This window comes from Microtus ochrogaster, chromosome 4, assembly GCF_000317375.1.
Source record: "Microtus ochrogaster isolate Prairie Vole_2 chromosome 4, MicOch1.0, whole genome shotgun sequence".
Classification (NCBI taxonomy): Eukaryota; Metazoa; Chordata; class Mammalia; order Rodentia; family Cricetidae; genus Microtus; species Microtus ochrogaster.
In genome coordinates, this window is record NC_022011.1 from 71,737,288 (window position 1) to 71,751,610 (window position 14,323).

The window sequence follows — 14,323 nt, forward strand, 5'->3', positions numbered from 1 at the left end:
ACACACACACACACACACACACACACACACACACACACACACAAATGAACAAGGATACCCCCAATGAAATTCATTAAAAATTAGCAAAGGCCTTTAAGCCTTAGTAGTCGATGCGGTCACTAACAGAAGGCCTTCATTTCTAAAATGATGCACTTTTATTCTTTTAAATTATGTGTAGGTGTGTGTTTCTGTACATGCGAGTGCAGCGTCTGTGGATGCAGCTCCCCCAGGCGCTGGAGTCACAGACAGTTGTGAGCCAACTGATGTGGGTACTGGAGAAAATCCTAGGAACCATTGGAAAACCAGCAGCAAGTGCTCTTAGCCACTAAGCCGTTTATTTCTCTTAGACACCCAAACATGTGTTTAGATAAAGGTACAGAATGCTTGCTTGCGATAAATACATTTAGGGACCATGAGGGCTTGGGATCACCCCATGCCATTATTGTTTTTCAGTGTATGATAAGTGTGTAAACACCATTAATAATTCATTTAGACAGCTAATATTGAATCCATTCATTTTTTTGAAAATGGCTTGATACTTTAGAGCTGACATTTATTTTAATTATTTAATAGTCAATTTTGCATAAAGTTTGAAACAGATTACCAAATTTATACATTTAATTCATTTTTTATCAATTCTAGCTTCATCGTTCAAACCCTGTATCCGTTCTTTACTGAAAAATTCTCCCACAAACTCCTGTTAAGATTTAACTGAGCTTATTGGAAAAAATAGACTCGTAGAACTTAATTTTGAACTATGGTGAAACTGTGGAGTGTTGGAAAACAGGTATGGGCCACTATGCCCAACTTTAGAACACTGCGCACGCATGCGCGCACACGTCACTTACCGAGTGAATGCTGAGAGAGTCCAAGCCAAACTCTCATAGTTATATTATAATTCTCCCTCATCAACCTGCTCACAAATTTATTCTCATTTTCATTTGCTATTGTGACAACAGTTGCAGAATGATCTGTTGAAAGGAAACAAATTGTATCTAATTAACTCCATGTGAACCATGTAAAACAAGGGTTTTATTCTGAACTAGCCCATTTGGAAAAAAAAAGCCATAACATTTATTGCGAACAAGACCACTGAGAAATTCAAGCTTCATTCAGAGACTCTCTTTAAACTTTTGGCATTGATGTCAAAAATTAAAGGTACTTCCACAAATAATAGTTCCAAAGAAATCAGAAATGTTTTTAAATTCAAAATCTGCATAAAAAATTTTTATAATTTTGAAAGCATGTATCTGGCAATGTTTTTTGGTTCTGGGAGTGCCAAATCAGCAAGACCCTTGTGTTTGAGCAGTAATAACTGGAGCTTGTGACTGTACGAGTAGATGCTATATTTCTAAGTCTCGCCTCAAAAAAGGATTTTTGTGCAGCTTGGATTTAAACTTGCTTATGCTCGAAAAAGAATTCAAAGAAGCCTGGCTTGTAACCTGAGGGAGCACCCACCCTCCTTCCACCGTATCGTCCACAGAAATGTGGTTGGTCACAACCCTCATAAAGATGACATGGGGGTGAAGAAGTAAATATTCTTTAAGCTTAGTATGTTTCTAAACACATACAGAAAATAGTGTTAAAAGTTACGTCAAATAGAATAGAAATAAATAATAGTAGGATAGGAAATTTATCCTAAAAGGGAAGAAAGCCTTCGCCCCTGCATTGACCGTGTTTAACACCATGCATCAGGAGATAATACCAAAGGTATTATCACCTTTGACAGAACAGGAAGCTGAGAGTCAAGAAGATGCAGTAATTTCTTTGGGCTTTCAGAGTCAGCCGGCTTGAGATGTTAAAAAGGTGATCAAAACCTTTGAAAGAAGAATGTTTCTGAGTTGACCGTTTTCAGGGTTCTGGGCTACATGTGCACACTTTATGTCATTCCTATGATACCCCCAAGCATCCCAGACTCCCAGGTTTCCATTCTCACTGGTTAGATGAGAAGAGAAACCATTCTGTAACTTCTGCAGTGTCAGTGAGCCCACTCGACCGAGAGTCGGGAAATGAACTCAGCCTGCCTGCCTCAAGAGTTTATTTTATTTTATTTATTTTTTATTTTTTTGGATTTTCGAGACAGGGTTTCTCTGTGGCTTTGGAGCCTGTCCTGGAACTAACTCTGTAGACCAGGCTGGTCTCGAACTCACAGAGATCCGCCTGCCTCTGCCTCCCGAGTGCTGGGATTAAAGGCGTGCGCCAGCATCGGCCTGCCTCAAGAGTTTAAACATCATACCTGCCCACACGCTACATGTACAGCCAATGCTCTCATTTTCCCCGTGGAGTAATAGGCACAGACACATATGTAAATGCATATATCTATCTTATAATAGTTCCCATCATGTTTAGACATGTGGAGCTTACCAAGGTTCCCACACAACGTTCCTGTTATGTAGTTAAGTAGTGACTAAAATGTTTCCTAACCAGCCAACTGCCTCCACAATAGTTAGCAAAATAAATGAGCTATATGCCATCTACCTGGGTACACAGTGCCCCGAGGATGAAATGAACTCGTTCTGATTTTTGAAATACCACAGGTGGCTTTCTTAGAAGTCATTTTACATTCTGATTGGAGGCAGTGCCTGGGTCCCTCATGGGAGGTAGTCAATCGATGCTGCAAAGAACGAGGGTATCTTTTCTCTCTTTCTTGGAGGCCTCATCCACATACTTCTGGTAATAAGCCACCAGGGCTTTGGAGATGGACTGTTGGATAGCATAAATTTGGGCCACATGACCCTTCACACGGACCCAAATATCCACATCAACTCCTTGCCCCGGAAGCAGAACGGGGTCCAGGAACTTGTCCTGCAGCGTGTGTGGCTTGATCGTCTCCAGGGGATGTCTGGTCACCTAGATGAGCCCGTTTCCCCTTCTGCAGTGTGCCCCGGCTGTGCTGCTTGTGTCTGAAGGCCTGCATAAACTGCAGCTGGCCCTGCGGAGCCGAGTGGCAAGTATGAGCTCCTCACCGCACCCTGCCACCGGAAAAGGAAAGCTCAGGGCTGCCCTCGCTGATTTTCAGGGTCTGCCTTTATTTATTTTTAAACCTTTCCCTATGTGTATGGGAACCACCTGGTCCAGGCTGGCCTAGAACTATGTTGCTGTGGATGACATTTAATTTCTGATTCTCAGGCCTCATAGGTATGGGTATTATAAGCATGCGCCGCCAGTACATGTGGTCCTGGGGCTCAAGCCCAGGGGTTAGTGTGGATATGCTAAATGAGCCATATCCTCACTCTACAGCAATCATTATTAATGACGATTGCAATATTCCATTGCACTCATATGTATTAAATACTTAACTATTTCCCTGCTACTGGACAATATGGCGATAATGCTACTATAAAACAAAAATGCTTTTAAGACACTGTCTAAAATAATTTCCCCCTTTATTTCCTTGAGAAAGAAATTCTGAAGAGCTAAATTATTCAAAAGAAACCAAGTGAATTTTTAACTTACCGAGTTCCTGACACAATTGTTTGGCCTCCGAGAAGCTGTACAATGCCTGCTCCGCCGAGTAACAGTGGTCCCCGTACTGGACCCACTGGGAACCATTCCTTCTGGCCACTGGACATTTTGATGAGTCTGCACGTTGGGACAGTTCTTTAGCTGTGAAAAAATGTTAGATACAGCTGTCATAACACACAAAGGAAGGTCATTATTTCCCTCAAATCTCATTCAATGTTTGGATAAGCGTCCTGGAACTCAATACATACAATCCATACATACAATCCATACACCAGCGAAAGCCACCGTCTGGATTCTACAGATACTTTCTGGCTAGCTGTTTGGAATGCCATTTCCAAACCTCCTTGGTAGATGAGGTAAACACTTCTCCCTGAGGATGGAGTTTAACTAACTTAGTACAAGCGGTCAGACAAACTGGGAAAGGAAGAAAACAGGCTTTGGCAGGCCTGTCTGAACCAATAATTAAATTGTGTTCCCTTGGCTTTCCTTTTATTGTGAAAATGGAAACCAACATTTAAAGGTTGATTTTAAAAATTGCAGACACAGGTTAAAAAAAAATTGGCAATTTGTCAATCTCTTTCAAAGTAAAGATGTTATCTTTTCAAGCTCTTAAAAGTTCTTCTGGTTTCTCCTTACCCTGTTTTGTTGGTGTCTTAGCTGTGCTGAGTAATGCTAGAAGCCCATGGAGGAAGGTTTGGTCCCTTGGAACTCGTGATTAATTCCCTTTCAAGAGCACAGAGCTGGAAAGAGGCTAAACACAGCTCATCTGAGTCAAATTTCTGGCCTTGTCCCAGGTGGTGAGCTCAGTCCTGACTTCAGCTTCACCATGCATTCTGTACCCCCTTAAACTCTCCCTGTGGGTTCTGCAGGTCACAGGTGTAGGTGTGTGTCTGGGGGGGAACTTTTCTTATTTGTGGCTTTTGTGATTCCAGAAAAAAAAATGGCTTCTGCCATTTCCTTTATCAAGAACCTTGGGTTGACTCATCCCTTCTGCTTCCGTCTTCTGACAGGAGGCAGGACCAATCCTTTCCAATTTCAGTTGTTGGTCTTAGCCGTCCTATTTGAGCACTTCTGACCCACAACCGTACTCCCCAGCCAGTCAGTTCAACAGCTGGAGGAGCGGGTGAGTTTCCGAACTGCTGCTGACTGAATGAACACGACTTAAAATCCTCATAAATTCCTCAATGGTGCAAGGACAGAGCTGTGACGAGCAAATTCGTGCCTTTACCACTTTGTGGAAGTAGCTGATGGGCCAAAGGGGTATTGCCCTGTGATTGTGGGCACAGCTGTGTGGTGCTTTAGTAGATGTTCACCCATCAGCACCACAGGGCATATGGCCTCTTAACATCTAGAACTATCTGCAGCTGGGCTGCCTTGTGTTGCCGATATTCCTTTCCTTCCTGATCTTTATGAAGTTGTGTTTCCAATGCTTGTTTTTTTTTTTTTTTTTTTTTTAAGGGCTTGCATCATGATAAGTTCGTTGTTGTCTTTTTTCTTGTTGTTTGACACTGAGAATCTAATACAGGGTCTCTCAAGTGCTAGGCAAGCACTTAAACCCTGATCTACATTCCAGCCCTGCTGGGTTCCTGGTCAGGGAAAGGACATTATCTAATGGATTTTGAAACGTTATCTCATATAGCTCAGGTTGGTTCAAGATGAGTTTGAACTTCTCATCCAGCTCCCAAGGAGTTGAATTATAAGGCATGCATCAGCAGGTCCAGCTTATGAGAGCTGGGACAGGACCTGTGTTCTCTGTATGCTAGGTAAATGGTCTACGGAGTTAGCTCCCGTGTACAGCCTCTGGCCCCATGTTTCATCCTACCAGGAAAACATACATAACATATACCATCGCCTTAACTTTGTTCGTTTTCTGTTTTATTTTGAAACAGGGTTTTGTTTCTCTAGCTTGAGGCTACCCTCGAGCACACTATGCAGCCCTGACAGGCTCTGAGCTCACTTTTTTTCCTCCTGAGTGCTAGGTTACATGTGTGCACCAGCATACACACCATCATCTTCCTCATGGTTCAGTGTGCACTTCAGTGGTATAAGCCTACTCATGGCACAGCAATCACTACTACCCACCTGCAGAACATTTTCATCTTGCCAAACTAACACTCTGTACCCAGTACCTGTCTAGACCTCACCCTCTCTAGATCCTGAGAGACTAGCCTTAGATGTCCTGCTATGTGAGCTTGGGGATTGGAGGTGCTTCATATAAGGAAAATTATATAGAATTTTCCTTTTTATCACCAGCTTATTTTGCTTAGCATATTGTCTTTAAGATCTGGCCATATGTTAGCATTTCCTTCCTTTTTAAGGTTAAGTGTACTCCTGTGTATATTTTACATATGCACATCTATACACATTTTTACACACATACATTCTACTTAGCCACTCATGTATTGGAAGATGCCTGGGTTCTCTCTGCCTTTGGCTGTTATGAATCATGCTGCTTTAAAAATGGCTGTACAAATATCAGTTTGAGTATCTGTTTTTAGTTCTTTTTAGTCTAACCCTGGATGTGGACTTGCTGGGTCATACAATAATACTTTGTTTGCATTTTGAACGGCCATTTCCCACCCTGTGACATCTCTTTTCTTGGATTTTTTTTTTCTGTCTCTGTGTGCTTTATACATATATCCCAACAGTTTTCCTTAACATTTCCTTTCCTCCTATGTTTGAGAAGCTGGCTTTTGATGATGAGATTAAGGGAACACCACAGCCCTTGAGATCCATTTCTATGTGAAGCAAGAATCTTCAGATTCTAAAGGAAAATGTAGCAATAGAATGATGAATCTCCTTGGGAACAAATTCCCTGACAGATCCACCAATTATACATCCATTCACAAAATATCAGAAAGTGTTTTTTTTTTATAGAATTTGCGAGCAAGCCTTATTTAAAACCTCTAAAAACTGTTCATTAAGTAATGATGTGTATACATTCATATCAAATTCTAGTAAATACATAGTTGCTCACAATCAAGTCTTACGTTTTGTAGGCTTGTAACAAATAGCACCATCCTTAACAGACAGGCACTTTTCATGTTTCCAAATTCCTTTCGGATTTAGGATGAGACAGTTTCCAGGAGACCCTTGGGTTTTCCATGGGATATAGTCAAAGGCACTGCCATCGGCCCATTCGAAGCTTGATTCACTTCCCTGTTTAAGAACAGTATGGAGACCCTGAGCTCAGGCGTGTGACTTCAGAAAGAATATAAGAAGAATGCATGCATGGTAAGACACGAGTGATAATGATTTTCTTATAAATATTGTAAGTTTAGGCCTAGCTATAATGCCAGAGATTTGCTTTTGATCCAGGAATTTAGAGCATTTGCTCTGGCAGAATGTAAGCAGCACTTTAAATTTAGAAACAGAGTCATTATATTCTGTCTCTGGATTTACTCACTTAAAGACTGGATTTAGGAAAACACATGCAAATGGCTTCCATTTACCTCTTTACCATAACTCAAGATTTAGACTCCGACCACTGTGTTGCTCTGAAATATTTTTCGTGCTATTCTTTTCATTGTTAGTGGTGCTGGGAAGTGAACCTAGAGAGCTCACACATGCTAGGCAAGTACTTTACCACTGAGCTGTATTCTGGTCTCGAAAGCTGTTTTCTGAGCATCATAGCTTTGTGGTTTGTGTCTGGCAACATTGCAGAGGCCATGATACAGCAGAGGCTAGAAAAGGCAGCTCTCCCCAAGGAGCTAGACATGAGGAGACTATTTTCAGCTTTTGCTTGAATCCATAATCTTTTTTAATCCATAATCTTACTGCACCTTTTCTCCCTTCTTCCTTTCTTTCATTTTTCTCCATTCTTCTCAAAATATTATTTAATGAGGCCTACAACTCTCAATGGATGGCTATTTTTATATGCCAGACATTATTAGAGGCACATGCGTAGAGATATAGGATTCAAATGATGGTATCAAAGATGTGATATCAATATACTAATCTTCTTTAGTTAATCTTTTTTTTTTGAGAATTTCACAATTTGCCCATACAATCTCCAATGCCTCCTGTGTCCTCCCTCTCAAACCCAAGAGGTCTGGACCATATTAAGAATTGTGGTTGCTGGCTATATGTATTTTTGTGTTAAAATATGAAAGAAAATATTACTAGGTGATTTTACGATGAGGAGATAGGATTGCAAATGGTAGATAATTCATTCACTACTGTGACAGATGTGCCATCAATACTGAAAGGCTTTTCTCATTCTATGTCATTTACTTCATAGGAGTTTTCCAACTGGTCCTTCCTAAACAAGCTCCAGGGACCAAGGACGGAGCTCAGATGTGGAACACAGGGGCTTGATCACTACACCCACAACAGAAAGAACTCCAAACCAAAAGACTACAAGAATTTGTTGAGTTATTAACCCACAGAACCCTTGGGTTGGCCTGGACGGTGGAGGCCCAAAAATATTTCCAAGTTGACTTATCTCTAATTCCTTCAGGGTTATTGTGCTTCAAGGTTATCGAGACAAAGGTCTCACTTAGTCAGAGACCAGAGAGTTCTGCTCGCTCAAGGTTATTGTCAACAGGTGTGGCTAATAGCCAAACCTTGTACTCCACGAATAGGGAAGGAGACGTGTTCCTATCTGAAACAAGAGTCTAAAGATCCATCTGAGGGTCCATTTCCATTAAGGAGATAACTTTGGTTTCCACCCAGGCAGTGGTTTGCCTATAGAATGTTTTGGTCTAGGGTGTGAGTGTGACTTGTTAGAGCAACAGGATGTTTAACTATGTTTGTAGCCCACAACTTTCAATTGGTCTGTTTATTTCCTTGTATAATGTTAATGTAGGTTTTTGTCTTACTCCTGCCTTTTGGGGTTAGGGGTATTTAAAGCAATTGAAAATTAAATGCAGGCAAATTTCAGTACTCTCTAGAATTCCCTCCTGATACTATCCTATACGTTTCTCTGCTTTATTATTTTCATTCACATCTTCATATTCTTTACTGTATTTCAAAATCCCCATGCCTCTACCCTGGCAAGAGGTATTTTGTCGAGGCTGGTCCCCGACACTGGATATTTGCACTTTACAATTTTATTTATTCCACGCTGTAAAAGGCCAGAAACAACCAGGAGTTAAACAGATATTATATTTTGAGTTAATATCTTATGCTAAGAATCTCCGATTTTCAAAGTCACAGCTTTTAGAAATTTCTGGAAACAGAGTGAGACTTACATCATGACTTGAGAGCCCAACCCAGAGAGGGAATCCATCACGGTTCACGATGTCTTCCAGGAAGAGCTGCTCGTTTAGGTTGTGAACACTTGCTAAATGCCCCCCACTTTGAGAGCACATGTTCAATGCTTGGTACCATGTCACCTTTTTCTGAATAACATTATAGATGCCATCCTCATAAGTGATGAACTCTGGCAGGGTACTATTGTGCTCTTGCTTGTAGTCGACTGTAACACCAGAAACAAAAGGGCCGCTAAGTTTAAATAGTTTCAAATGCATTACTTTGGACAAAATAACAGGTCAAATATAAACTTTGTTTTTCCTATTTCCACAGCACATATAAGGCTCTTAAATCACACACACACACACACACACACACACACACACACACACACACCAGCTGTTGTGACATTATGGCAAAATGATTAACCAAGTGAGATTGACGACTGTAAGGGACTCGGGGAGTCCAAAAGATGGACAAAAATTCAGGTCTGCAGTGTAGGGGACATAGGGCCCCACATCTGGTAAGCACTCGGCTTACCAGAGCAGGCTGTTACTACTCAATCTTCAAGCTGATAATAATTTACACACAAATTCACATTTCAAAATAGGCTTATGTAAGTAATAGACAAGACTGAAAGACGTGCGTTTTGCCTGGAATGTCAAATTCTATGCCAACATTCTTTTTTATAAAAGTTCAGTCCCTCTTTCAAGACTCAGTCAACTGCCACCTCCTAATTCTGATTGAGCTTTCCGTTTACCAAATAATCTAAGGCTTCCTACAAGGATAAAAGAGTTAGTGCTGTCTCAGCAGCAAGGGTTCCGTTCTAGAGTTGGAGACCAGGGCTCCAAAGGCCTGGGCTTTGCTCTCCTCCGCCAGTTTCTGTGGTTCCGCATGTGGGCTGTCACGGGAGCTAGCTCTCCAGACAGGCACGATCTCGCTAGTGGAACTAATGTCTTTACACCCTGTTTCCCTGGGGTGAGACCACACTTCTCTTGCTTACTGTTGTGGTGTGAATATGAAATGTCCCAGGCTGATGACACTGGGGACATTGCGGAGCCTTCAGGAGGCAAAGCCTCTCTGGAAGAAGTGGTTCACTGGGGTGGGCCTTGGGAAGAAGTGGTTCACTGGAGTGGGCCTTCAGACTTGACTGCCCTGCTCTACTTCCTGCATCCTTGTGGTTTCACGAGTGTGTGGCAGTGTGACCAGCTGGCCTCTTGCTCCGGCTATTAAGCCCTCCCTGCCTGCTGCCATGTCTTGCCTGCCATAACAGACCATATCCCCCCTGAGAACCACAAATCCAAGCAAACCCCTTCTCCCGTAAGTTGCCTTGTCAGGCTGTTCTACCATTAGAAATACAGAAACGACTACGACTCTTACCCATTTCAATTTTACAAGCACAAATACTGTGTTGGTAAAAACGAAGCGTTTCCTCAATAACATTGAAGGACTGAATATCCCAGAAGCCATCAGTACTCAGACCGGCCAAAAATTGGTCGTTTTTCACAGCTGGTCTTCCCGTTCTCCAGTGTGCATATGACAATGCGGTCTTATCAAACCACATCAAAGAGTTGTCTAAGAAAGAAACACATGTTTCTAGACTTAGAGTTAAATCAAGATTTCAGTTTCAATGTTAGTATTTCAGACTACTGATTTATTTCTTCCATTCCTTACCTTCTAAAAGACTGTCAGGTTAATGATACATTTAAAAAAAAAATGTCTTCTAATTGTAACAGGAAATCATGCTTGTTTTTTTAACTTGAAAATGTAAATTATAGCCGGGCGATGGTGACGCACGCCTTTAATCCCAGCACTTGGGAGGCATAGGCAGGTGGATCTCTGTAGGTTCGAGGCCAGCCTGGTCTACAGAGCTAGTTCCAGGACAGGCTCCAAAGCCACAGAGAAACCCTGTCTTGAAAAACCAAAAAAAAAAAAAAAAAAAAAAAAATGAAAATTTAAAATATAAAAAAAATTAACTGGAATGCCATTCCTTCTTTTTTTTTTGGGGGGGGGGGTTGTTTCCAAGATAAGGTTTCTTTGTGTAGCTCTGGCTGTCCTGAAATTTGTTCTGTAAACCAGGTTGGCCTCGAACTCACAGAGATCCGCCTGCCTCTGCCTCCTGAGTGCTGGGATTAAAGGCGTGCGCCACCACCGCCAAGCTAGAATTCCACTCTTTAGTAGCATATTTGTCTCTTTTCATCAACTATCCATTCTCCTTTCAACTGCAACATAAACAATAATAACTATTTTATTTTTTTAAATAATATTTATTTATTTATTATGTATACAATATTCTGTCTGTGTGTATGCCTGCAGGCCAGAAGAGGGCACCAGACCCCTTTACAGATGGTTGTGAGCCACCATGTGGTTGCTGGGAATTGAACTCAGGACCTTTGGAAGAGCAGGCAATGCTCTTAACCTCTGAGCCATCTCTCTAGCCCCCAACTATTTTATTTTTTAAAAATTATTGATATCTTATAAAATTAGTGAAAGAAATTATTTTCTCTGGACACAACTGTGCATACTCGTGAGTGAAAGATTTTAACACGTTTCATTTCAATGTGGAGATCAAGTTTCTCAACAAACTGTGCTAAATAGTTGGATACTAACACACAAAATTATGAATGTGAGCTCCTTACTGTTAACGCAATAAAAAACTAACTCAGTCAGGTGGTGGTGGCACACATCTTTAATCCCAGCACGTGGGAGGCACGGGGATCTCTGTGAGTTCGAGGCCAGCCTGGTCTACAGAGTGAGTTCCAGGACAGCCAGTGGTACACAGAGAAACTCTGTCTCAAAAAACCAATTAAAATAAAAAAAAATTGTTGCTTTTGATAATACTATGACAAAGTATGTAAGAGGGTATAACTTAATTTTACTAAATTTCTAGACAAAGGCAAAGGCTTCATTTTATGTCATCCTGATATCTTTTGCTCCCCTGCTTCACTCTTGTGGCTTTCCCTCCCCAGTCCCTTTCTGTTTTCACGGTCCGTGCATTCCATTCCCAGCTTGTACGAGTCAAATGTGTGTGCCTGAGTTTGGTGTCCTCCACACCGCACCACTGTTTCCAGGGGAGCATGCACTGAGTGCCCTGACCCTTTCCTCTAGAAAACTTTTCAATTTTAGGAGTGCTTATACTTTTATACAGATTCTCGCATCTTACATAGCTACTTAAACAGACTGAACTCTGGGTAAAATGGTCTTCTTGGAAAAGCACAGACATTCCCCGGAAGTGTGCGCTCTAGGGGAAGCACAAGAGAGAACCTAACAAGGAGAGGAGAAACAGAGCGCATGGCCTGCTGGGATCACAGCTGTATTGCTTCCATGCTTGCTCTAATGCAACTCTATCACTGCATCCATGCTTCCATGCTTGCTCTAATGCAACTCTATCACTGCATCCCATCTGGATTCTTCTCTTTCCTCTTTCCGGAGCTCAAGAGCCATGACTACTGCTCTGGTAGAGATGAGAAGAAACGCCGGACTCCTCCATGACATGCCTATAGATGGATTTCCCTCCCTAACTGCAAGACCTCCGTGAACTTCAGGATACCTCTGGTTTTCCTTCTACATTGGTCTCTTTACTCTCTATGAGACACAGGCTCTAGGGTTTGTTCGTATCAGTGCTATTTTGGAGACATGGCGTTTAATCCAAGTTTCAAATATCCCTCCCCACTCTTAGATTGAGAATCTTATCCTTCTGTTGCTTACTATATCCAAGGTAATGCTATAAACCCAAAGGGGCAGCATCATTAGAAATGTATCTTGTGTTTGTTTTTTCCACATAGTCATAATGGGAATGCAAACTGGGGATATATATATATATATATGGAAGTGTGGTCATTTTTAATTAGTCTTGAGTTGCCAGAAGGAAGGGTGGAGATGGGAAATTACTCTCTACCATTTAAATCTAAGATTGGGCTAAGAGTGTGTGTAGTGGCAGAGCAGAGACACAAAAACCTTCATTTTGAGTTGGACGACGGTGGCGCACACCTTTAATTCCAGCACTTGGGAGGCGGAGGCAGGTGGAGCTCTGTGAGTTCAAGGCCCAGCTTAGTCTACAGAGTTCTAGGACAGCTAGGGCTGTTACACTGTGACAAAGCCACAGTCCCCACTTACTTTCATAGGTTATCCCTAGCATGACCCAGGAAGCTATATAATTGAAGTACAGAAGCTGCTCAACCACAAAGTCGTTCTCCTCTTCATTCCGAATACTCAGAATCTGGGCTTTTGAATCTGTCAAAACAAAAAGGCAAAGTAATTTAGCAATTACTTTGTACAGAATACTTTGTCTTCCCTTGAGAGAGTCAGGGAGTCCTACTTCCCAGATGCAGCTGCTCTGAACTGGCCTTCAGCTAGCCAAGGTGGCAGGCTGTGCAGTGTTCACACATTCCGATGTCCATCTGGCCCCCACAGGACACAGGGATCTGGGAGCTGAGCTGAGAACATAAGATGCCCACTTCTCTTTGCCTTCACTTAAAGGTCACTTTCCAAAGGCACAAATCCACACAATATTAATGGGACACTGTTAAAGACTACCCTATAATAATGCTTCTTTAGTATAGTTTTAATTATTGGAAATAGATTAATTTTTTTCTTCATACAATATATCCCGATGGTGCTGCCCCTCCCTCTACTTCCCAGTTCCTCTCCACCTCCCTCCCACCTGGATTCACCACACTTTCTGTCTCCCATTAGAAAACAAACAGGCATCTAGGGGGTAAGAATAAAATAAGCCATAATAAGATTTAAACAAACAGAAAGGAAAGAACCCAAGAAAAGGTCCAAGAAGCAGACATAGATGCAGAGGGCCACTCATGCACACGTTCAAGAATGCCAGAGAAACACAGGTCCAGAGATCATATAGATACAAGAGACCTGTAGGGCCAAAATAACAATAAGAAATAAAAAGATAAAATCTGCAATAACTAAAAAAGAATAAAGAGAAAAAGCCCTGTCATGACATTATAAGGCAAGAAACCTCCAAAGACGCCACTGAGTCTGTTTGCTGTTGTCCATCCACTGCTGGGCACCCAGTCTACCCTTAAGAGTCGTCTCCCCAGTGAGACTCTGAAGAGACAGCAGCCCACGCAAGCAGGTGGCTCTGGCAGGTCTCGCCCCCACCCCTATTCCCTCTGCCTTGCTAAAAACAATTAGATTATATTCCTAAAACTGATCATTTATTTGGCCACTTCCTCCTCCTTAGGCTGACTACCAAGGTCTAGCTATCAAAGTATTGGAATCCAGCAATCGGAAGCCCCCTTTGGCTCATCTAATTAACATGACCAATTAAAATTAAACACCTCATCCTCACATGGGGTTTTCCATTTTACCTTTATAAACCCCCATTTGCCATTTGCCTAGGTGCCACGTCTGTCTCCTCTCTATCCAGAGACCGTCCTTTGTCCCCCAGGACAGATGCTCCTGCCCTCTTTCTCTTGTCCCTTTCCCCTTCTCTTATGTCCCAAGTCGTCTACCACCACATCCTAGCCCATTCTAACCCAGACCTCCCCTTTTTCTCCTCTTAAAAATTACACCTACAAGGTCATTTGCTGCTAATTGGTGCCCGAGTCAGAAAGCAGCCTAACCTTTGTTCTCCACTTAGTAAAGGATCTCTCTGGGGAAACAGGTCTTTGGGTGTGGTTTGCACCTCACCCAGGGTCCAAGA

The 14,323-nt window shown here is 42.0% G+C and overlaps 1 protein-coding gene across 3 annotated transcripts in view; it reads right to left on the reverse strand.

Annotated features, from left to right (window-relative positions):
* Nucleotides 1-14,323, reverse strand: part of LOC101981607 (lymphocyte antigen 75) — a 128,904-nt gene that overhangs the window by 49,128 nt on the left and 65,453 nt on the right. For all 3 annotated transcript variants that reach the window (XM_013346085.2, XM_013346084.2, XM_005346447.2), the window contains exons 28-33: nt 12,775-12,891; nt 10,039-10,233; nt 8,658-8,884; nt 6,456-6,624; nt 3,457-3,606; nt 849-971 (exon numbers count right to left, since the gene is read on the reverse strand). In XM_013346085.2, the coding sequence (XP_013201539.1) occupies nt 849-971; nt 3,457-3,606; nt 6,456-6,624; nt 8,658-8,884; nt 10,039-10,233; nt 12,775-12,891 (981 nt within the window). The remainder of the gene's footprint in view (nt 1-848; nt 972-3,456; nt 3,607-6,455; nt 6,625-8,657; nt 8,885-10,038; nt 10,234-12,774; nt 12,892-14,323) is intronic.